Here is a 22,687-nt window from a genome sequence, read left to right on the forward strand (position 1 = left end):
TCAAGCGCCTCTCCTGTCAACCGGAAACCAAACCTTTAATATCGATTTTCGCCATGCTTATTGTTAACTTTTCTCTCAAAAATATAAGGAAAAAAGTTTTATCAGCCAAACCTTTATAAGGTCAAAAGCTTTATCTCAAGTGCATGTTTCACAATAGTTTTCGATGACAATTTCAAAATCCTATTTCCGGGGCACCTGTCCTCGTTAGCGAGCGACTTGTCTGTTGTATCGATTAATGAAAAGTCGTGTATGAGAATGCAGGTAAATGTCCCCAGGGGGTTGTAACTACTCAGTTTATCAAGATCAAATAAAACCGACGTGTCATCAGCGTTAATACCATCAGCCTAAATTAATCGCATCCTTTTTGGCAATACGGAATGATTATACTAGATGATATATCTCAAAGTGTTGATCGCGCTTTTCATGAAGTTTGTTGAAGAAAAATGATTAGGAATTTTTCCAAGCCTTTCATTTGATTTAGTTGATTTTCCTGATTTTTTTTCCAGAGGACTGTGGAAATTGAGATTTGGTGAAACTTGAAACTAATATTTCTGTGGGGGAAAATATCTGTTTTTAATATCATCTCTCAAATTTGATGAGGATTATCTCGACACGCCCCACCCATAATGTAGCAGTGTGTTCATTGATACCGAAGAGGTTCGATATCGTGTGCCTCCAGTTCTAGTCTGAAACATACAGCGGTATACACAGTTCATCGCAGAAGCAGAAGACATCTCGTTCATCAAACGGAAACCGGATAGAATTGGAATTTTCTACCCAGACTTCAACAAAGGCATTGAATTATCGACCAACAGTAGGAAAATACAAATTTATGAAAGAAATCCCGCATGATTTTGCTTGCTTCCAGCTACATCGCGTAGTCTGATAGGCGGAGCAAATTTCCGACTCTTTAACAAAGCGGGTATATGCAGGCTTGTTCAATAAATCACGGAGAGTAGCCTAAATGGATGTGCAGTTTCAAAACATACGTTACTAGTTAATGCTTGGATAGAGCGCATAACCAATATTGTTGAAAGAAGAGCTAATATTTATCTGCTCAATCTTACAGGGCCTACAGTGTCCCGCCATAAAAATCGTGAATGAAAAAAGCGTGTACAACATCGCGGGCGAGCCATTATTTTTTAAAGCCATTGTGATGTGATGGGACTCGATGATTTTATTTGTTCCGTATGGACCATATTTACTGTGGGATATTTAGTTGAAATCGGAAATTGTGCGTCAAACAAGGTTTGTATTTTTAAACTTTATTTTTAAACTTCATTTAATGTTTGTGGACATAGCTGTTTTTTTACGCTTGTCCTTCAAAATCTGACTTCAAACAGATTATTAAAGGTTAATTCGGGATTTTTTTGGCATAGAATGTGTTCAATTTATCCCAAAAATAAAAGTACCTATGACACTTAATGTAATTTCCTGTTTTTACCTGTAAGCTCAGTAAATTTAGTGAAACCCACTTCCTCGTTATAAACACTGATAAGATATATACGTGAACTACTATATAACTTCCTCGTTTTCTTGAAGTATTGATTCAGTATTTCCCCTGTCTATTTTTAAGTGTGTAACAGCTTCTGTTTTTCTTAATATGCTGAAAAAATATTAGAATCTAATATTTTACGACCCGATGCTTGAGAGGGTCTCCATTTGTTTTAATGCAATTACTAGTGAAGCTGAGTGTTTGACAGCCGACCCCCAAATTCACCATTTGGTCGGTTATCTTCGGGAGAGAGAAAAAAACGAAGAATGTTGTCGTAAACATGACATTCCGAATTCAGAAATTCTTCTCCTGACATCGTTTATTGTAATTAACCATGGTTCATTAAGCGTCACCTGTCTTTGTTGCTTGTGCCAGGGTATCCTCCAAATCCATTGATTAAATGGATAGAATGGACCCCTATTAAGACGTGATTATCTATTATGCAAAGTTAGACGGACGACTAGATACATAACAAAAGGCCTTGTCATAAATCTGACAGCCGAGAGATCTTATGGGATAAAAATTCCTTCAAATGACAAAAAAAGAAAGAAAAATAAATGATGAGTTATGCTTTTGAGTGCCTGACTGTGAGTTCTGGTGTACATACGATTTCTTTCTTTCTTTTTTTTTTTTTTTCTTCCCCCTAAAAATGATCAAGATTATCTCTATGTTGTTGTCAGTGAACCTAAAACCCAGAAGCGAACAAAAATTAGTATGTGTGGAAGCAGCGTCTTTTGAAGTGCTCATATAAAGGTTGAAAAGGGCTCTTGAGTGCGACGGTCATAACTATTGGCCTGAAAACTGTTTTTCACAGCTGGACTCTAAAACGAGCGCTGTTGTCCAAAGATAACCATCACAGAAGACGATTAATACAATAGATTCTACACATGCTTAGCTGAACCCCCCCTTTTTTTTTTATCTCCACTCTCTTTCGATTAGGATTCTTCCGTTTGACTTAGGTTAGGGTTAAATAAATATTGATAACAAGAACAAACCTGGAACAGCAAAGTTTTGTTACCTTGTGAAGCTTTTAACAACTTAAATGGAATCTATCACTTCGATGGAATCGACTTTGATGACTTTTTGCATGTTTGGGGGGTCACTGGGTAAGGCTATTGAGGAAAATATCAAATATGCTAGAACAGCAGTATGAACAATTGAACACTTTATCTGTACATGGTTAAGGCCGGAGAACAACTGGTCTTAATGTAGAAACCGTTATCTTGTTGGCGACACAGTAATTGAGTAAATAAATGGTCTGTATGGTGCCTTACTCTTACGGTTAAATTTTCACGTCTTGTGGTTTATTTGCCGCAGAATCCCGAATGACTGATGTCAAATGTGTAAGCGACCCCTGTTGGTAAGTAAAGATAGATTTTTTAAACAATTAAGACATCAACACGATGTTTGTCCGAGGTCAGTTTGCTAATTACTGCCATGAGATTTGATAAGAATTTTGATATCACGCAGCGGGACAATAATAGACGATTAGAACACTGATGACGATAAAACGATGATATTTATGATCGCAATTTGATTTTTTTTTTGTTTTGAACAAGGGTGGAGTTGCAATAAACTACCATAAAATTGAGGGAATAAGTCATAATGTCTATTTATTTTAAATATTCTTATCATTCTGGATTATTTTCTTCTAAGTACACTCCGATATTTAAGCTTGCCCTTGTTATACATTCCATGTAGCGAAAACTTGCACATTTCCTCGACCTGATGAGCTATAAAATTTAGCACAGTAACCAAGTCGCATTAGGAGAGGTAATTGAATATTTTGTCACCCAATAACTCGTTTTATTGCTTACAGGCACGCTATCGTCCATGCACTGCCGACACTCACAGCTGATTTTTCTTGCCACTGTAACAGAATGTCAATTTTCATTCTTCCACAGATCAGTACTTCTGTTTATTTTGAGGGCCATCTGGTAGCGACAGCTGGATATGTTTTATTCAGAAATGTTGTACAAGATGTCGAAAAGTCACTTGAAGGGTTTATTATCTTATAAATAGTGGCATCCTAGATACATACAAGTTGTGGCATCCTTTGCAATACCCCCTAGATATATACAAGTTGTGGCGTCCTTTGCAATACCCCCTAGATACATACAAGTTTTGGTGTCCTTTGCAATGCCCCCTAGATACACACAAGTTTTGGTGTCCTTTGCAATGCCCCCTAGATACGTGTACGTTTTGCCAAAAGTAAGCCAGATTGCCTGTATACTTCATCAAGTTCTCTGTCAGTGGGCAGTAAATGAATTCATCTTTTGCAGTAAAGTGATGGATTGTTGCTCTCGTCGCACGCGCCTTTTTGTACGCGTGCAGAATTTGCTTGATATGACCCACATGTCTGATTGCAGAATACAAAAGACAACCAAGTCTTCATTAAGAAGACATCATAATTAGCCAAGATAATACGTCTGCAATTGTCTTCAGATTTTCCTTTCTTGATGCATATATTCTGTCATTAAACCGTTTGTGATATAGATGATTATTTTCAGAAAAAAAGAGCTCATTTCTTTGATGTTCATCTTGTATTTTCACTTTATATACATGATATTTGTTTTTAATTACTAAAAAATTGATTTTTAAAAAAGATCATACCATGTGGTCAGAGGTTCCATTTTGTAATTCTGATACGGATTATTTAAGGGATAGAAAGAATTAAATAACAAATATTTGAATTAAGACCTATTCTGGAATGTGCTGAAAAAATGGTAAATGCAGTTTTGTCTGCTTCATTATCATATGCTTCGTTATCGATTACAAATCTGCCGCAATGTTTAGTGATGCAGTATAAATGTATGTTTGAGGAACATATGCAGGGAAAAAATCGCTCATCTATACGAATTGATCATTACTTTAGATCTTTGGTGAAATAAACAAATTATATCGATAAATACAATTAAAAATTTGTTCAGAAGGTCAATAAAAAGCTATTCTTTACACCAGACATCGACCTGATGTGTTGGCTATTGCAAAGTTGAAAGACTTATTTAATTTGTAGAACAACCTTTTATCAGAAGATTATAAGATTTTCTATTGGATCAGATGATCTTGGAAAAAAAATGTTACGTCAGCAGCAGACGGTATTCATAGCAGACGACATTACAGCTTGTGTCCATGTACCTTATGAATTTCAATAACTGTAACGTGTTTCTCGGCGACGGCCGCTGCACATGAATCAAAATGTCTAATTTTTCTGGCCATCAACCCCCGAGGGCGCATTCTTTACAAAACATCTGTTTCCTCTGAACTTTTGTTCGTACTTTTTGTGTAGTCAAAGGATCTTCATATTAATCGGGACACTCTCGTTTGAAGTGATGATACACTTGTTTTATTTTATTATGATGTTCAAACACTTTCCTTCTGAATTGGATGTTAAGATACTCATTTGAACCGACGAAATCGTTTAATTAATCTCTTCTCCTTTTGTTTGGATTTTTTTCAAGTGGACGGTAGGCACTCAAGATGCAAGAAGTAAGAAATGTTTCGTGTTCTTGTAGGCGAAGTCGGTAAAATTATTCTCTTCGATATCCAATTGAAAAGGTTCATGGACTTTATTGTTCTGTTACAAGAAATATTATAAATAATAATGCATTTTCATGAGAAGATGAAAATTAAACTAGAAATAACTAAGATATGAAGATATGGATACACTTTAGTAAAAAGGACACAAATAAATGAATGTTATCAACTTGTTTTGTGTAGTTTAATATTTGTCACAAGCTTTAATTTTTTAATGACATTTTGGAGGTTTTGAGGAATTCCCTGTCTTTTTGTAGACTTGACTGCCAGTATCAGTTAGGTTGCCTTATTACAAAGTGATTTCGTTTGGGAGAAGATAACCGTCAAACATAATCTTTCTTTATCATGACGTATTCGCGTGTAATTTAGATTCTGTGGAATTAGACACGTTATGTATGAATTGGTTATGCCCCTGCTGTCTGGCCCAATCCATCAAATGTGAAGTTGGAGGAAATTCTGGTGTAATGAAACATTTGTATTGTACGTACGTCTGCCACGTTGATCAAATTGGAACATCTTGTCTGTTTTATCTAATTGAACATCCGTTGTTGCCGTTCATTTGCAAAAAGTTTAGTTTGCAAGAAATTGGCTCCTCTCTCTCTCTCTCTCTCTAAACAAAACGTGTTTACTGTTATGAATACAAGTATATGTTTTATCTTCAGCTATTGCGAGTGCAGCATGATTCTATGAAAAAAAAACCTGCATTATTCTTAGCTTATCTCATTTTCATCAAATACTGAGGAACGAAAAACATCATAAACCTGTTGATATTGCAGTAGTGCACCTCTCATCACACAAATACATCTATGTATGTTTTGGCAATCTGCACTTATGTCTTAATCACTTGGCCACAAATATCTTCTGCCTACTGATAACATAAATTTGAACGATATCACTGTATATATACACTTTTACTTAACAGGGCATGGTGTTCATGGCTATTTTTTGACTATTAAACCTCATGGAAAAGAAAACCTCTGTATGAAAATATATAGGAGATTGCATTAGATATTCTAGCTGGAATATGTGGGGTTCTATTTTTCTTTACTCCATGTACATAAAGGTTTATAGCTAGAAAAATTATATTTCTTACATTTTAGTTGGATATTTTAGTTGGATTTTAGTTGACCACTGGAGGACTTAGAGAGGGGCAGCCCCCCCCCCCCCCCCCACAACTTGTGACCAAAAATATACATAGATTAATAAATTAATCTATTTTGTTTGAGGTATATTGCATTACTTATACCTAAAATTAGCTGCCTGTCTGTCAATATATTTTTTTCGGAGAGCTACAGATCTGCAGCTAACCTAAAATATACTATAGTAGCTAAAGTAAGTTAAAAACAATTGTTCAAATAAACTTAAACCTGAGAGCTTTCGGGGGATTTGCCCCTTGGGCCCCCACCCCAACAGGCCACCCCCTTTCAAGAATCCTGGGTCCACTGTTAACCACTCAGCCCCCTTAAAAGAAAAGGGTGTGTACACGAGTATATTATATTTAGCTAAATCTGAAAAATGCGTAGGTTGAGAAACAAATTGTTTCATTTGAGTAGATCGAAAAACTTTTAAGAGGCTGTAAACTTACAATCAACAGAAGAATCAAAATCACGTTAATAAGTTTCATACCACTCAATTTAGACGTGAAAGTAGAACCCTTAGACAAACACCCAGCAGGGGAAATAAAATAGTGCCTTATCATGACGCGGTGATAGGGTTTTACTGGACAACCTTAAAGTCTGGCAGAAATCGTTCAAACAGACAGGTGGCCATTTTTCGTAGCCAGCTTCTGTAAATATTTACACGAATCTAACGTCATGATCGTGTGCCAAGCTGAACTCTGGCTTTGGGCAATATAAATGTGTAGATAAGAGAACTTGAACTCCCTTGGTTTGAGCTTTGAACTCCGTATTGAGGCTGAAACATTTCATTTAGATTCGTATAAAATTTGGACGTGATGGGCTTAATCTTATAACGGAAAAACGGATTTCAAGTTTACTTTGATTTTAATAGTGTTAATAAAATTAAGTCATAAAATCTCTAAAAATCGATTTTAGATAATGTCAGCAGAGATTGAATAAAAATATTTTAAGGTGTCGGTATAATTAATACAGTTTAAAGACGGTTTTGAGTAATTTCGATGACAGGCGAAGAGCTAAATTAGTAAATGGTGATGTACAGTTACAAGAACGATTTACATATAAACATATAAAATATATTTATTTCGCTGACAGATATTCCTGAACCAAGCTGTTAATCTAATAACTTCTCGACAACGTTTGTAGAATTTGTAGAATCCAAGGATTGTCACACAAAATTGTGCACCTATTGTAAGACTATTAAATCTAAAAAAAAAAAATAAAAAAAAAAAAGGAAAAGTTACTTCATCACATATTCTTCGATAGTACATTAGTGGGCGGGGACACGTAATTATATTACGTCACACCGAACAGCCAATCAGTGTATATTTCACATTAAATCAAAGTGTTAGTAAGGTCGACGTTAAATTTCATATACTTTACTTTATGCATATTGCGTTTTCTACAATAAATACGTTCTAGGCTTACGTCATCTTTTTTTTTTTTGGCATAATTTAAAGAGCGAACTATCGGTGAAAATAGCCCTAAAAGAAAGTTACAGAGATTTCTGAATCACGTCTTTCATTGCACAAATTGTTTTTCTTTTTTAAAAAAAAAAAAGGGGGGGGGGTATTGTTTCTCGTGACAATAAAGAAAAAAGTTCACCTGCTCGACATTCGTTTTGTTATATCAAAAAGGAAGTGATCTTCAAGAAAGTTATTGATTTTAGAGAGGGGTTATTGTTCTGTTGCACGCTGCTTCTTGTATTATATAACTAATATTCCATCGGAGTAACAACTTATAAATTAGTTTCTTGTTGACTTCCTACGAAGATCGACGTTTCCTCTTGTTAACCATTTGTGTTTAAGTGGAGAGTATAATGAAAAGCATATTGAACGCATCGTATGACGTAAGTGCTATTGTAGACTTAATTGTATTATGTGAGTTCTACATGTTATAAGTTTGATACATGATTTGCATCCTGTAAGTAATTAAAATTTTATTGACTATACAGATAAAATTTTGTGGTATATTTTCGGGATAATGTGTTCTTTAAATGGTTCATAGTGTATAGGAAAAATTGTTTTGATTTAGCATTTTTATTTGTGGTGAAATGGACTAATGCATTCGGATAGTTAAAATTAAAAATGGTTTTGTAATGTTTGCTTGAAAGTTTGTATCAGGATAAAATATACATCTTTTTAAGAGGAATAAATCACAGAGAGACAGAAATTAAGAGATAAAATTTATATCTGTAATTTTAAACTATTGCTTGGGAACAATGAAATATTTCCAAACCTCACTTAGATACATGTAAGTGTATGTATAAATTACGCTCTGTTTTTACACCATATCTTTTTTGAATTATATCCGTTTCCATTAACAGTATTGCATGGACTTCTACAATATTTATTCGATTCTAGAAAGTGAAACTCTTTTTGAGAAACATCCTGTATTGATTTTGTTGAAACTTCCATTACAGGAATGATGATGCATTCGAGAAAATGATTTCCAAGTAAAATAAGACTTTATCGAAAAATCTAGAGCGTGATCTTGGCAAATCCCGGAAGATTTTTCTTCACAATTTGAATATTTTCTATCGCCTCGGTGCATGGAAAACACTTCTTAATTCTTCAGCGAAAGAGATCAAAACCGTTTAGAAATTATCAAGGGATTCTCAGTCTTTCTCATTACTTGTGTAAGCGCGTCATAGATTAACCGCACGTGCCCTGCATATACCTCACAGTAAGATAATTGGCGTTATAGCCCCATTTACACCCTTTTCTCTGAGAAGAGCGTGTGACACGTTATTCATGGTGTATTGATCTCCTGGTCACTTTTAATCAAACTTCGTATTAGTTGCTGTGCACTATATCGATAATTTGGCGAAAATTTGATAATTGTCCTTAAATTTTTATCATCCTAAAGTCCATAAATTAATCTTTTTCTTAAATAACGTGTAAAGCTGTCAACAAATCCTGAAGCCGATGCAATTACAGAAACAAAATGAAATACTGGCAGGACTTTTCTTTGATATGATAATACTCCCCGGGAAGCTGTTGTTTTTCCAGATTAGCACAGTATAAAACGTTTATTTGACAACACACCCTAAGTTTTCGTTAAAAAAATCTTTGACTGTTAAAATTTTTAATCTATGGGATGGATGCAAATTTTAAAAAAAATACAACTCTAAAATTGAAAAGTGATGTTATTTAGTTAACGTTATCAGTGAAATAAAATTAGATTGATGCAAGATACAAAAAAAGAGTTCTGTGTTAGAAAGCTTTTGATACCCGATAAATTTAATTCCGAATTCAGTAAATCTCTTTTTAGAATAAAACAAACTTACATAGTGAATTTACGCGACGTTTCAGGAAAATACATAAAAAATAATCAGTAAATTTATTTTATTACAGTGTAACACTAGCACCGATCAGCAATGCACCGATCAAGAATACCGGAAGTACATATATTCAAATCCAGAGGCATTGTGGGACATATTTCCCTGTCCGCCTCCATGGAAACCAGAGTTGATACTAGAGTTGCCATGGAAAGAGAAACTAGGCGATGAAGATGGAGACAGACTGTGTAAGAGAGTGGCCAGGCGGTGTGGCCTCGATCTAGTCAAACTGCAAGCCATGGCACTGCAGGATGCACTCATTTTTAGTGACTGTGATTTGAAATGCTTCATTGGTCTTCTGCTGGGATTCTTGACACTGTGTCTCTGTGTAGTTATTGTTGTGATTTTCTTCAGAAGAAGGTATTTTTTTCTATTTTTTATTTTAAGATGTAGGATTAACAATATATCTTTATATGAAAATTAACTTTGACTGCTAATCATGCTAATGGTCTCTTTTCTTTCGTATATCATGGTGAGACATTCCTAGAATGTTTGGGGTGGGGTGGGGTGGACTTTTTTTTCTTGGGAAAAAGAAAAATGTTTCAAACTGACAAGCGTACACTTTAACTGACATTTTCTGTTATGACTAGTGCACTCCGTTTCAAGTTTACGGTATGATTAAATTATTCTAAATATTATAAATACATTCACTTCACTTGTCAGTTGAGATTGAAAGGAATTTCGTTTTGCTTTTCAAACAAATTGGACCGTCACGGTAGCTCAGCGATCGGAAGGTCGTGTGTTCGAATCAGGGATACGATGCGACTGACCTAAGTCGATAAAAACACGATAAAGATCCCTCTCTGCTCAGTTACCCTGAGTGCCAAGTAAAGGTCTAAATTTGAAGTCCTTCACCGGTATATGGTGACGTCTCTTATATGAGTGAAAAATTCTTGAACGGGACATAAAACAACATACAATCAATCAATCAATCAAACAAATTGGTTTCCTTTAAAAAGAAGACTTGCTGATTTTTGATTGGAGATTTTTTTTTAAAATACATAATGAGACTTTTCGCAAACGCTTTTTTTCTACGTATTAGAATCATTAATTAAAGGATAAACTGATTTAAACTGATCTTGAACAATACTTTAAGAACTATATATGGCTTAATTTTTTTTACTTATTCCAGAAAAAAGAAATTTTCCAAAGTCCCAGATCATAAAAATGAAACTCAGGTAAGTTCACATACTAATGCCATGAGCACTCTTTTTCTAATATTGTGCACTATAAAATGTGTTTAAAGTCATTTTGTCATTCTTTGACAGGTTATTTTAACATCCAATGGAGTTCAAACAAAATTGATGAACGGCGAAAGTAGTTCTGGAGAAAACAGTTCCCCTGAAAAGAGAGGAAAGTATGGTATAGATTTTGCTCGTTTCTGTCGGAGTGCCAATGTTTATGAATCTGATGAAGTGAAGCGCCATCGGAGCGACATTTCGGAAAATGCGTTTCTGAGTGCTGGAGACATGTCATACACGTATGATTCGGTTAATACCAGTGAACAGAGCTTCTCTAATAACATGTCGAATTCATTTGAAAACCATCGTTTTAATGAGGAAATGATTTCAGAACTGAGGGAGAAATATGGATTCAGAAATTCCGAGTCAGCTTCTGTACATGAACCTCGTAGCGTAAACACCCCGGTGTCCAATCTACTGTACGACATGCGAAGTCCCAACCCCACTGTTAGCAATGCTCTTTATCAAGCTAGACGTCAATGTGAGGCCAGTTCTATCCAGTCAACCAATCAAATTCCGCTTAATTGTCCGTGCAATATTTGCTGCCAATCAAATTCTTCAATTCCGTACAGAGGACAGGTGATTAATTTAAAACAAAATTATAGTGTTCAGCGTCAAGATTATCCCGTATCTTGTAAGTGTTACCCAAGAGGATATCCAGACGAACACAAATGGAGAAGAAATAATGTCATTGAAAAATTTCCTTACGCAGATGACGTAATCAATTCAAGTGTTCAGAATCATTCCTTTTATGACAGAGAGCAAGGGGCTTCAGACTTTCGAATAAATAGTGCTTGTAGTTGTAAACAATGTGTTGAACAAAGGCTTTCTATATCCGAAGAGGACTATTCAACTTATTCAACAGGAAGTGACGTATATGGTGTGCCAAATACTGATCTGAATTATCCCAGGGAAATCCAGTGTAACTGCCGACAGTGTACAAAAATGATTCCGATTGCCGCTTACACAAAACGGTTTTCTCAGACGGAGGAATATACACAAAGGGATAATGTCGACATGCAGTTTATGTCGGCAGGTGACATCATTGATAGCGATGGACCAGAACACAGAAAGCGCAGGCGCAGTAAACAAAGACCACCCATATCGTCAACGGCTTCTTCATCCGATAACACCGGAAGTGAGAAATCTTTTAGAAGTGGTAAAATGAAGACAAACGGTTCCCTCTTTAATTCAAAATTAATCAGCAGATAGCGTCGGCGCTCTATTGCATCACTTTGAATAAAATCAAGGTGCAATGCATCTCGTAAGAATTTCCAGAACAAGAAAAGTGCTTAATGGAAGCTTTTGATGTAAAACCCCTTGTTCCCAGTGTGTTCGCCTTTCTGCATTGATACAATGTGCTACTTCATGACGGTGCAATATAAATTAATTTTTTTATGGTAGTACATGTACGCAATTTTAAATTGATTTGGCTTTCGTTGCATTCCAGCTGAAAGCGATAATGTCACAAAATAAATGAAAAAACATGCCAATTTTTGTTATTGTCTTCAGTACATGATTTTGGTTGTCGTACATGTATAATTATGCTTTTCAAATTTCATGACTGTCAATTTTCACGAAGTTATAGGATTGTTTAGGTATCGATCATCGAATCCATAACGGATCATGTTAGATTTTATTGAGTTGGTTCGTAATTGTTCGTGAATCTGTTGAACTTTAAGTCTTGGGTTCTGAAAATCTCTGTGTATCAAAGAACTAAAAGGCACCAAGAGAGCATTTTCCTCCCATTAAACCAGGTCTTGCAAGACTGTAACCCATCCAGGCAAATCCCTGGCGTCCGTACATATATTTAATACCGTTGCAAATGAAGTTTGGGGAGGATACTGGAATCTCTAATTCTTTTGTCAGAGAATTACGCAGGGATTATTTCTAAAACCATGAAGTTATTTTATTCAAACTTTGTATAACTAAAGAATACTATTTAAACTAGTGCATCTGGCAATTTTAGATTTTATTAAAAAAAACATTTAAGGGTTCACTGTGACAGAAGTAAAAAAAATAAAATTCGTGTGTGGATATAATTAATTTGAAAAGTCTTTTAAACCGATAAACTTGAAAAGCATATACTTCAAAGATGGTCTCTGTCTAGAGGCGTAAATTGACATTGCATGAATGAGATCAAGGTCATATGGCATGAAGGTATTAAATCATGGTTCCAGAACAGGTGTTAAAAGATTAATCTTGAGACAAGATTGATTTTGACCTGAGAGTATGTCCTTATCCAGGGTGATATGGACAGAGTCAAAGTGAGTTTTCAGAAGTGTAAAATTCTTTCCGTGGCCATAATTAACTTTGAATCAGCAGAGCATTTTAATAAATTGCCAGACAAAAAGGTTGCTTTTGACCAGAGGGTATGTTAAAACCCTCTATAATGGTCATTTGGACAAGGTCACTGGGTTGGAAGTGTAAAATTATTGTTCGTAGTAAAATTCTGTGATGGAACATCTTCCTCAGAACATACTTAGCCTTAGAATTAAATATGATTAAAGGAACTTCAAGGGTTCTGACGCTAAAATAAGGACATTTAGACAAGGAAAAATGATTCATTTTTTAAAAAGTGTAAAATGTTAAAAGTGACCAAGAAGTCTATATCCTGAAACATAGCCATAATTGTTTGGATAAGATCAAAGTCACATTGTTCAAAAAAGACATTCTTATGCCCCGTAATCGAAGATTCGAGGGCATATAGATTTTGCCCTGTCCGTCCGTCTGTCTGTCTGTCTGTCTATTTGTCCGCAAAAACTTTAACCTTGCCCATAACTTTTGATTGGTTGGAGCTATGGCTTTTATATTTCACATGTATATTCCTTGTGACAAGACCTTTCTTTGGGTACCATCAAATTTGACCTTTTGACCTTGGAGTATGACCCACTTTTGCAAAATTTTATGAGACTTTAACCTTGGCCATAACTTTTGAACAGTTGGTACTTGGGCTTTCAAACATGTGTATTCCTTGTAAAAGATCTTTATTTGGATACCAACAACTTTGACCCTTTGACCTTGACCTTGGAGTTTGACCTACTTTTGTAAAAAAAACTTTAACCTTGGCCATAACTTTTGAACAGTTGGTGCTAGGGCTTTCAAACTTCACAAGTGTATTCCTTTTGACAAGACCTTCTTTTGAATACCAACAAATTTGACCTTTTGGATACAAAAATTTTCGCATTGACCTTGACCTTGGAGTTTGACCTACTTTTAAAAAAAACTTTAACCTTGGCCATAACATGTGAACGTTTGGCTCTAGGGCTTTCACATTTCACGAACATGTGTATCACTTTTGACAAGACCTTCCCTTGGGGCCCCATTTGACCTTGAGCTTGACGTTTTACTTACTTTTAAAAAACTTTAACCTTTGTCACAACTTTCGAACAGTTAGAGCTAGGGCTTTCAAATTTCACAGGTATATTCCTCGAGACAAGACCTTACTTTGGGTACCAACTTTTTTTTATCTCTAGACCTGGATTTTGACTTGCATTTGAGAAACTTTAACCTTCGTTATAAGCTGCCATACGGGGGCATCAGTGTTTCACAAACACATCTTGTTTATCGTAAGACATGGAAGGTCATACTTTCAACTGATCTTGAAATAAAGGTTGCTCTTTTATAAAGGTGTATACCCAAAATTACATATAAAATGTAAAACAAAAGACCATTGGAGGGATTCAAAAAAGTGCAGAATTGAGGGAACAAAACATATTGCAAAGGGCTATAAATCTTCCATTTTTAACATCGCCTTGCTCCTGAAGGGTTAGACCTGTCTCGCCCCCGGCCTACCATGGGAGGGGGGATGAGACCAAATAACAGAATCCGTGTGGTCTTAAAATCTTTCTGTCCACAGCTAATGATCCTTGGCTATGCGTGTGTAAATACGATTATACATTGTGGTGAAAAAAATTTTGAATTTACGTTAAGAATTTATTTCTTTTCCCATCTCCCTTAATACATTGTGTCCTTACACGGTGCTAGTTAAAGGAAAAATATATTTTAAAATTTATTCAACATTTTTTACAAGACCTTCTTTTCTTAATTTTCACTTAAAGCCAAACAATGTACTTGAAGATATGCAATTGCTAGGATGTTATGGGACTAAATTGCAGGGGGGGGGGGGGGGGGGGTCTTGATTAAATGGTAAACATGCTATCAATATTTCACACTACTACCCATAACAGAGGGGGAATATTTTTGTTAGAATTTTTTTTTACTACGTACGAAATATCGATCATTAGAAAAATCACACTCGACTGATCCTAATGGGCAAACTGCAGATACTAAATCGAGGGGTTATCGTCATTTGTGTTTTTCTACAATAAGTCGAGGTGTTGTGACTAGACAAATTAAGAAGAGAGGTCGACGTTTCTATTAACAGTTAATCTCTTCTATGTCCAAAACCAAGGAATATAACTCAATATCTATCGGTACTGATGGGTGTTTCCTGTAACCCTTGTGTCGATCTTACCGCAATCTTATCTTTGTTTTGTACTGAATTTACCACCAAGATAGGGTTTCCTACTATATTTCCTTCTCTTGAAATCCTTCATTGACGAAAGAACAGGGGCCATCATCTATTTAAAAATAAATTCGTTACCTACTTGCGGTCTTGGGTTTTGAAAATTTAAATTACAGTCTTACGTTCCTGCACGATTTAAAACTAATCAGATAAGATGTTTGTTACATAATCCTTCGACGATTTTTTTTCTTTTGGATCGTAACTAAAAAAAAAGGGGGGGGGGGTTCAAGGTTGACAGCCAATTCATTGAGTAATTATGTTTTCACATGCAATACCTGTACTTTAGTATGTAAATGACGAATTCTGTTACAACACAACATGTGTAACACGTCATTTAAACTGGAGTAATGAATTCTTTATTACCTGACATCAAATGAGATGATTTGCGATCCTTTGAAGAGCGCCTCTTGCGGGACAATGCTATAAAAAATCAGTCTGAATGCAGATATTGGCATCATTCGCTCAACTCAGCTGGTAGCACAAATCCTCATCATACTTTGAAATATTTGAATGTTTTTAAAATCAAAAAGTACACAAAAATTGGCTTCAACTTCTGCGAGATTCGTCTGCAATTGCACCTGTTAAATCATCGCGAATAAGATAAAGATGGACATAAAAATATAACAAAGCAAAACGTCATTTTTCTTTTCCAGAAATTAACTAGGTTATGCTTCGGAAGGTAATGTACACGAGACTAAAGCATGGGTCGCGAGGAATATACCTTTAATTAAAGAATGTAACCTCAGAGCAAGAGGGAGATGCTAATAACTTTATAATGATCTGACAAAGCTAAATTTTGTGTTATTGCGGGGGAAAATTGTTCGCTGCTTATATAGCAGGACATAATGTAGAGGGATTGTTGACTTTAATGTTCGATGTCTGCTGAAATGCAGTTAGTTTGAGGAACCATCCTCTGTTATTTTAGTACCTTGTGTAAGAACGACAATCCATTTATACCATACCTCCCTAACAAAACTCTCTCTCTCTCTCTCTCTCTCTCTCTCCTAACAAACAAAGAAAAGGAACTGAGTTAAAAATTAAGATTCACCCATATACCGTAGGTCATTTTTTCATTTGTGCTAATGGAGCAAACAGCCGGTAATATGGAATGCATACTGGTTAAAAAGATACTCTATCTTAGCGATGCCCCTCTAGGGAGCCAGAATACATTTACGATTTGGAGGGCATAAATCGACTTAACGTTAACACGAGGGTCCGACACCTCGTAGGTTTTAATAACGGCTCAAACATTGGCAATTGTCATTTTGCAAACGTCACGAAAAGTTCATATCTATTTCCAGAATGGTTCTGTAACATGTTGGTAATATTCCTCTATCAATCATCGTTACATGTATATTTGGTTGGCCTGGGAAAATGGACATTTTATTCAAGAATTCGTTAGCTACATTATGGATTTCAAACCTCCCTCCCTCACTCTCTCTCATTAACGAGTAGGCTACATATATATTCTACATATTACCTTACTATACCTACTCTGGAGAAAAAAATATTTTTGCAGAGAGTTGCCCATTAAAGTAATTTTCCTTTTAGCTCATGTTTGTCAGATATTTTCTAGTCTTCAAAGCAAAGTAAAAGCAGGTTTGTTGAAATAAAGAATTTGTCTGAGATAATCTATCTATATTAGTCTTCGTTTTGCATTGCATGTACAGTAATCGCTATAATGCAACGTAAAAAAGAATAGATATGGTATCATAAAATTGAATGTACTTCCAACATGAAAACAAGGCATGTGTGAAATGTCTAGAAGTAGGACAAATTCAACATAGAACACTAATTAGTTGGGATGAAGATCGTGGATTTATGGAAAGTCGATCATTTAGTATCATCTTAGAGAGAGATTTATTGACCATCAAAACAGAAGCAGACGATCTGATGGTATGCATTTTACTATTGGATTGCGGACTGAGTTAATGGACTTCAACAGTGTAAACAGAGGTAGAATTTTTACAAGAACAAAGATACAATCCAGACGTTTGGCTATTTTACCTATGATAAATACCTATGATAGATTATAGATTTATAATATACCCCCCCCCCCTTTCAAAAAAAAAGATCAAGACTCAAGTTCCGGATTTGAGTGGTTTAAAATTTAAGGTGATCGTCATAACAATATTTGGCGGCATGCCTCGTTCTACCAAAATTCTTTCAAAAATCTTGCGTGATGGAAAAAAAAAGAATTTCCCTCTTTTATTTCCATTTAATGTTTCCTCTCTCCAATTGAATAAAATGTTGCTATAAAAATAAAGATTTTCAAAAAGAAATCTAAATTATTTTTGAAATGCAAATCATGTTAGCATTCATTGCAGTGCAAAATTTGACAGAATTTGCCATGTGACAATTTTTTATAGGGAATAAAAGTTGTCAATCCCAGTTAGAGTTATCTCTCTTGTCATAGAGTCAATGAACCTTAATAGAGTATTTTCTTGGAAAATTAAGTAAATTTTATTTCATTTACACCTAATAGATATACACTAATTTTTTGATTGAATAAATAATACACACGCATATAACTTTGTAAATAAAGGGTATTTTCTTCCGCAATCTGAATACAACTTCTGCAGATATGCAGTGAAAAAGCCAAGTGTACATGTTGAGTGTGTCTGCAAGTGTGCACCTGGCTGTTTATGTATGAACACGTGAGCACCTGTTACATAATTATATTTCCAAAACTAACAATAACAATTTTTTATGATTTTTTTTTAATATAATTTCCTGAAAATTATCGACACTGCAATGTGCTCAATGTACTTAGTTGCAATTTTAGAGTGCGATATTTCCTCACTGGAACAAATACCAGGACATTAATGCTATAATAAGCCAGACAAAGTCATGATTATAATTTATGCTATTCTGCTCAACACAAATTATTTATTACAAGAATTCTAGGCGAACTCAATATAGATAACTCATCACCGATATCAAGATTAATGATTCATCTTTAACTACAGCAGGCAAGTTCAGAATTTTATCTTTTTCAAAATTTTAAACATCGTTAAATTTTTTTCATTATAAATTTAATCTGTTTAAATATATATATATATATAACTAATACGTATTTTGGTGCATGGCTTACATCAGAATTTTTCTTGTAATTTCTAATTCAAAAAAGCTCAATTTATGGACTTTAGGTTCAATATTGTACCTGTGGTGACATTGCTTGTCGAAATATTCGGAATCTCAGCTAATTTCAGAGTCTTTATGGAAAGGTTCATCGAAAATGAGCACATATCTTAATCAAGCTCAGCATGTCCTGCTGTGTGATTGTCAAAATCCGGTTGAATTTTCTTGTAAACGGTGTCAGGTTCGATTATGTGAGGCATGCTTGCCGGTACATACACGACTCAAAACGGAAAACGGACACGCCATTGTTGAATATTTTACAGAAGACGACGAAGATAACGAATGTTCTTGTGCTTTGCATCCTGAATTCGATCGTGGAGCATTTTGTGAAACCTGTGGAATTCCTGTTTGTCTGCTTTGCGTGTCATTTGATCACAAAAGTCACGTGATATCAGAACTGACGAATAAAATACCAGAGCTTCTTGAGACTGTTACGCGGGAAAATCTGAGACTTGAATCATTATCAAATTCTTATGAAAGAGCTTTACAGTACATCAATACAAGGAACGAAAACATAGAAGAAAACTACCAAAAAATGACAGACAATGTTAAGCAAAGGTTAGTGTTCTTGAAGCAAGAGATTGAAAAGGCTGGTGAACAACTACTCACCGATCTAAAAGAGCTCGAAGAAGAGCACAAGGATAAAATGGAAAAACAACGAGTGGAGGTTGTAGACAAATTAGACCAATTAAGAAAATTCCGAAGTAAAATCCCAACGAAGCAGAATATAAATAGTGCATTAAAACTGCTGAAACTGGGAAAAGACTTGGAAGAGTTCAACAGTTTACCGCAAATAGAAGATGCGACAATGCCATCCATCATATCAAGATTTGAAGTTGAAAAAGAACTACGGAAATATTTTGGAAACCTTGCTATACCGGAGCACTTTCAGGTCTATCTACCAGAAACTGAATCCACTAAAGGCATACTGACTGTTTTGAATCCACCCCAGCTTTCTGCAACCGTAGATACCAAGTTTCCTCCTCGATTAAACCAAAATCGATTGTTTGATCTGGTATTTATGCGTGGACACAAATTTTGGGCTGGGGGTAGTGTTCAGAAACTGAAATTGTTTGACTTTAATGGAAATCTTCTTGATATCAAGCCAATTGAAAGTGAATGCGGTCTTTACTTGACTCTTCATAAAGGAAAGTTGGTCTTCAACAACTACATGTTCAATCGATTGGACGCGATCGAAAATGACGCAGGACAAACCACTTCTACATGCATCATTGACTTTGGCGTCTGCTGCACGGGATGGTCAGCTTCCGGTATTGCAAGCACACGAGCAGGGGACTTCCTGGTTTGCATGAAACAAAATGAAAAGTTGATGAAGATTGTTCGATTCAGTCGCCATGGAAAAACAATCCAAGAGATACAGTTCGATTCCAAAAATCGTCCACTGTACAAAAAGCTAGTTTACGTTGCCGAAAATGGAAACGGAGATGTCTGTGCAGCGGACTGGGGGAGGAAAGTCATAGTTGTGGTAGACGAGTCGGGGCAGTATAGATTTACCTACCGTGGACACCTGAAGGAGGACAGTCTTGTCGGGGGTTCCCTGACCACGGACAGTCTCTGTAACATAATTGTCGCTGACTGCCTTGGGGATAAGATTCATGTCATTAACAAGGACGGGTTTTTCTTGTGGTACATAATTGTGCCCGAATTGGACAGTCCCCGGGCGCTGTCTGTGACGGACGAAGGGGAACTTCTTGTGGGAGAGTGTCGAAGTGGACTCGTCAAATGTATCAAATATTTGAAGTAATAGTCCTTTGTGAATTAATTGTATTACAAGGGTTTATATATATAGCTTGCCTTACTAGTACGTAAGGGAGGGTTCGTGTCGCCCTACATATGTATTATATATTGTCGCCAGCACATCATAAATCATCTATATTAAAACTTTATCGATAAAAACATTTCGGAATGCCCTTTAATTAATGAAATTGTGCATTATTTTAAGATACATATATTTATATGTCATGTTCTATGCAGTAAACATTTGTCTCATAATAGCCATCTTCGCTAGCCAAGGGTTTTTGATCCGCTACTCTCCTCACAAACCCTTGGCCCATGGTGCTGTCAAGTCGGGACTGTTTACGTCATGTGATCTCGAATCTTACAACATACGCTTAAACTGCGTCATCGACAGAAATAAAAAAGCTAATTCAAAAATTAAAGTGTTTAGAAAATAAACAAGAAGATATCGAGCGATGTTTATTTGTTTTTTAAGTTGCAAATTTATATCTGCAATATAGATTTCTCATCAAATCTTTGCACATCAACTTAAGGACAAGATCTAGTAAATGAAAGGTGCCTACAGATTTCTCAAAATTGAGAAATAAATTCCTTTAATGGTGCTTTATAACTTTAGCTTGGTCAAATAAGGTGTTTCGGGGCATAATTTGTAGATGAACAAGACGAAAAATTATATTTTAAACTGTCATTTTCAATAAAAAATTAAGAAAACTAGTCATGAATACGGGAGGTTTTTTTTTCCATATCAGACAAAGAAATGCATCCAGATTGCCTACAGTCTCTCAGAAAACGATAATTTGTATGTTCTTGGCCTCTTCTTTAAAATAATATTAAATTGAATATAGTTATCGAGATTATTTTTCACATTATTTCAAATTGAATTCCATGAAAGTACTCTATTTTCTACAAAATTCTACTAGAGCCGTTAAGTACGGGAAAAAGAAAGTTAAAATTGATTATGACGTCATAATGGATCTAGCACCAAAAAGTTAGTCTAAAGTCATTAACTAGATCTTGACCTTAAGATTGGATGACACCATAGCTATTGTTATCTTACGGATCGTTGTTTACTTGTGTTTTTCATTCCCGGGACTAAAAAGTCAAGATATATCCCGAACGCAGATATCGTCATTTACAAAAACCATTTGCTGATTGGTCGAACGATATCAATCAACTCCAATCACAACTCGAGAAAAAAATCCCAACTTTTTTTTTAACACCGTAGGCCAATGGTTTGTGAGGAGAGACCCTTGGCTAGCGAATATGCATAATAGCTTGGGGGGGGGGGTTATTCGTATGTACGTGTAAATAATGTAGTAATTATCATTTTGGGGGAAAAACCAGTCATTCGTCAATTTCATGTGTACCGTATGTGTACGATAAGTAATGGACATCCCTTCTCTTTTTGTATTTTTCTAGAATAATAGAGACTGAAAACAATAAATAATGTTATTATATAGTCTATAAATAGTCCCTATATAATCTATACAAACGCAAACAGTTCATAATACTACTTATTATACCTCTACTGTAATTACTCTATATAAAATTAATACCATAAAACTGTCTATTTCCACGAGAAGAGACTATTTCCCTCATCTGAGGACTACTCCCTGGAAAATCACAGCTACTCCCTGGGACTACTCCCTCATGAATATTTATAAGTAATTTTAACCAATCAAAGTGTTCAGTGGGCGGAGCGTTTAAGAAATCTCGAGTCTGTGACGTCTTGTTATTAGCAATGTAACTATGACGTCAAAACATTTCGACATGCGATGTCAAAATCATACTTGTGCCCTGTTCACACGGAGAGTTTAATTCGCAGTAAATTAATGCGAAGCAAACTAATGCGAATTAAACTAATGCGAATTAAATTGCGTTCACACGACAGCTAATGCGAATTAAACTAATGCGAATTAAATTTTTATTTCTACAGTAAGGCTATTCAGTAAGGCTATTATGACGTCATTTTGCGAATCACGTCACATTGTGCCGAGCAGATACATTTGACCACTGATTTGACATAATGTCATAGTGTCTGTACACATTTGAGTGATTATCATAATTTTCCTTTGTTTTCCACTCAAAAGTAGCACAAGTACCTATATCTGACCATCGACATGTGGCCTGTGACTTAATTCTGCCCTTACGCATGCGTCAAAATTTAATTCGAATTAGCTTTGCTTAGCGTTCACATGGAGCTAATGCGAAGTAATTTAATGCGCAGTAAATTAATTCGAATTAAACTAATTCGCATTAAATTCTCCGTGTGAACGCGGTTCAAATTTAATTCGCAGTAACTTACGTTTAATTCGAATTAAACTCTCCGTGTGAACAGGGCATTGGATTCTAGCGAAATGAAGGCAACGATAATTCTTAGAAATGTCAGTGAAAATACTTTTTAAAAATAATTTAATTGTTTTAGTACACGATGCATTACTTATAACAATGTGTCAAACCGCATGTATTTGTGATTTTGCCTCTACATTGTTTTTTTTTTAAATGTCGGAA

General features: G+C 35.3%; 2 protein-coding genes across 3 annotated transcripts; both read left to right on the forward strand.

The window, feature by feature from the left end:
- The first annotated feature begins 528 nt into the window (after window positions 1–528).
- On the forward strand, window positions 529–12,242 carry LOC133175345 (uncharacterized). 2 transcript variants are annotated; one of them, XM_061310442.1, is made up of 4 exons: window positions 529–1,248; window positions 9,525–9,868; window positions 10,641–10,686; window positions 10,777–12,242. In XM_061310442.1, exons 1-4 carry the CDS (start codon window positions 1,162–1,164, stop codon window positions 11,959–11,961), a joined length of 1,662 nt encoding a protein of 553 aa, XP_061166426.1. In that variant the 5' UTR covers window positions 529–1,161; the 3' UTR covers window positions 11,962–12,242. The 2 variants fall into 2 exon arrangements, with proteins under 2 accessions (XP_061166426.1, XP_061166432.1); XM_061310448.1 differs by lacking the exon at window positions 529–1,248 and adding an exon at window positions 7,893–8,017.
- Window positions 12,243–18,515: 6,273 nt separating this feature from the next.
- LOC133178183 (E3 ubiquitin-protein ligase TRIM71-like) lies at window positions 18,516–20,194 on the forward strand. Its single transcript, XM_061312932.1, has one exon. The coding sequence runs from the start codon at window positions 18,516–18,518 to the stop codon at window positions 20,181–20,183; it is 1,668 nt and encodes a 555-aa protein (XP_061168916.1). The 3' UTR covers window positions 20,184–20,194.
- Window positions 20,195–22,687: the final 2,493 nt, after the last annotated feature.

This window comes from Saccostrea echinata, unplaced genomic scaffold, assembly GCF_033153115.1.
Source record: "Saccostrea echinata isolate AGI-Se365-2 ecotype Australia unplaced genomic scaffold, CSIRO_AGI_Sech_v1 ptg000002l, whole genome shotgun sequence".
NCBI lineage: Eukaryota > Metazoa > Mollusca > Bivalvia > Ostreida > Ostreidae > Saccostrea > Saccostrea echinata.

What these genes read in the sequence shown, in the direction of transcription:
- LOC133178183 (XM_061312932.1), top strand. Translation starts at nt 18,516, where the DNA reads ATGAGCACATATCTTAATCAAGCTCAGCATGTCCTGCTGTGTGATTGT.
- LOC133175345 (XM_061310442.1), top strand. Translation starts at nt 1,162, where the DNA reads ATGGGACTCGATGATTTTATTTGTTCCGTATGGACCATATTTACTGTG. An exon ending in GTGATTTTCTTCAGAAGAAG is followed by an intron (nt 9,869 to 10,640) that starts GTATTTTTTTCT and finishes TACTTATTCCAG; the next exon opens with AAAAAAGAAATTTTCCAAAG. An exon ending in ATCATAAAAATGAAACTCAG is followed by an intron (nt 10,687 to 10,776) that starts GTAAGTTCACAT and finishes ATTCTTTGACAG; the next exon opens with GTTATTTTAACATCCAATGG.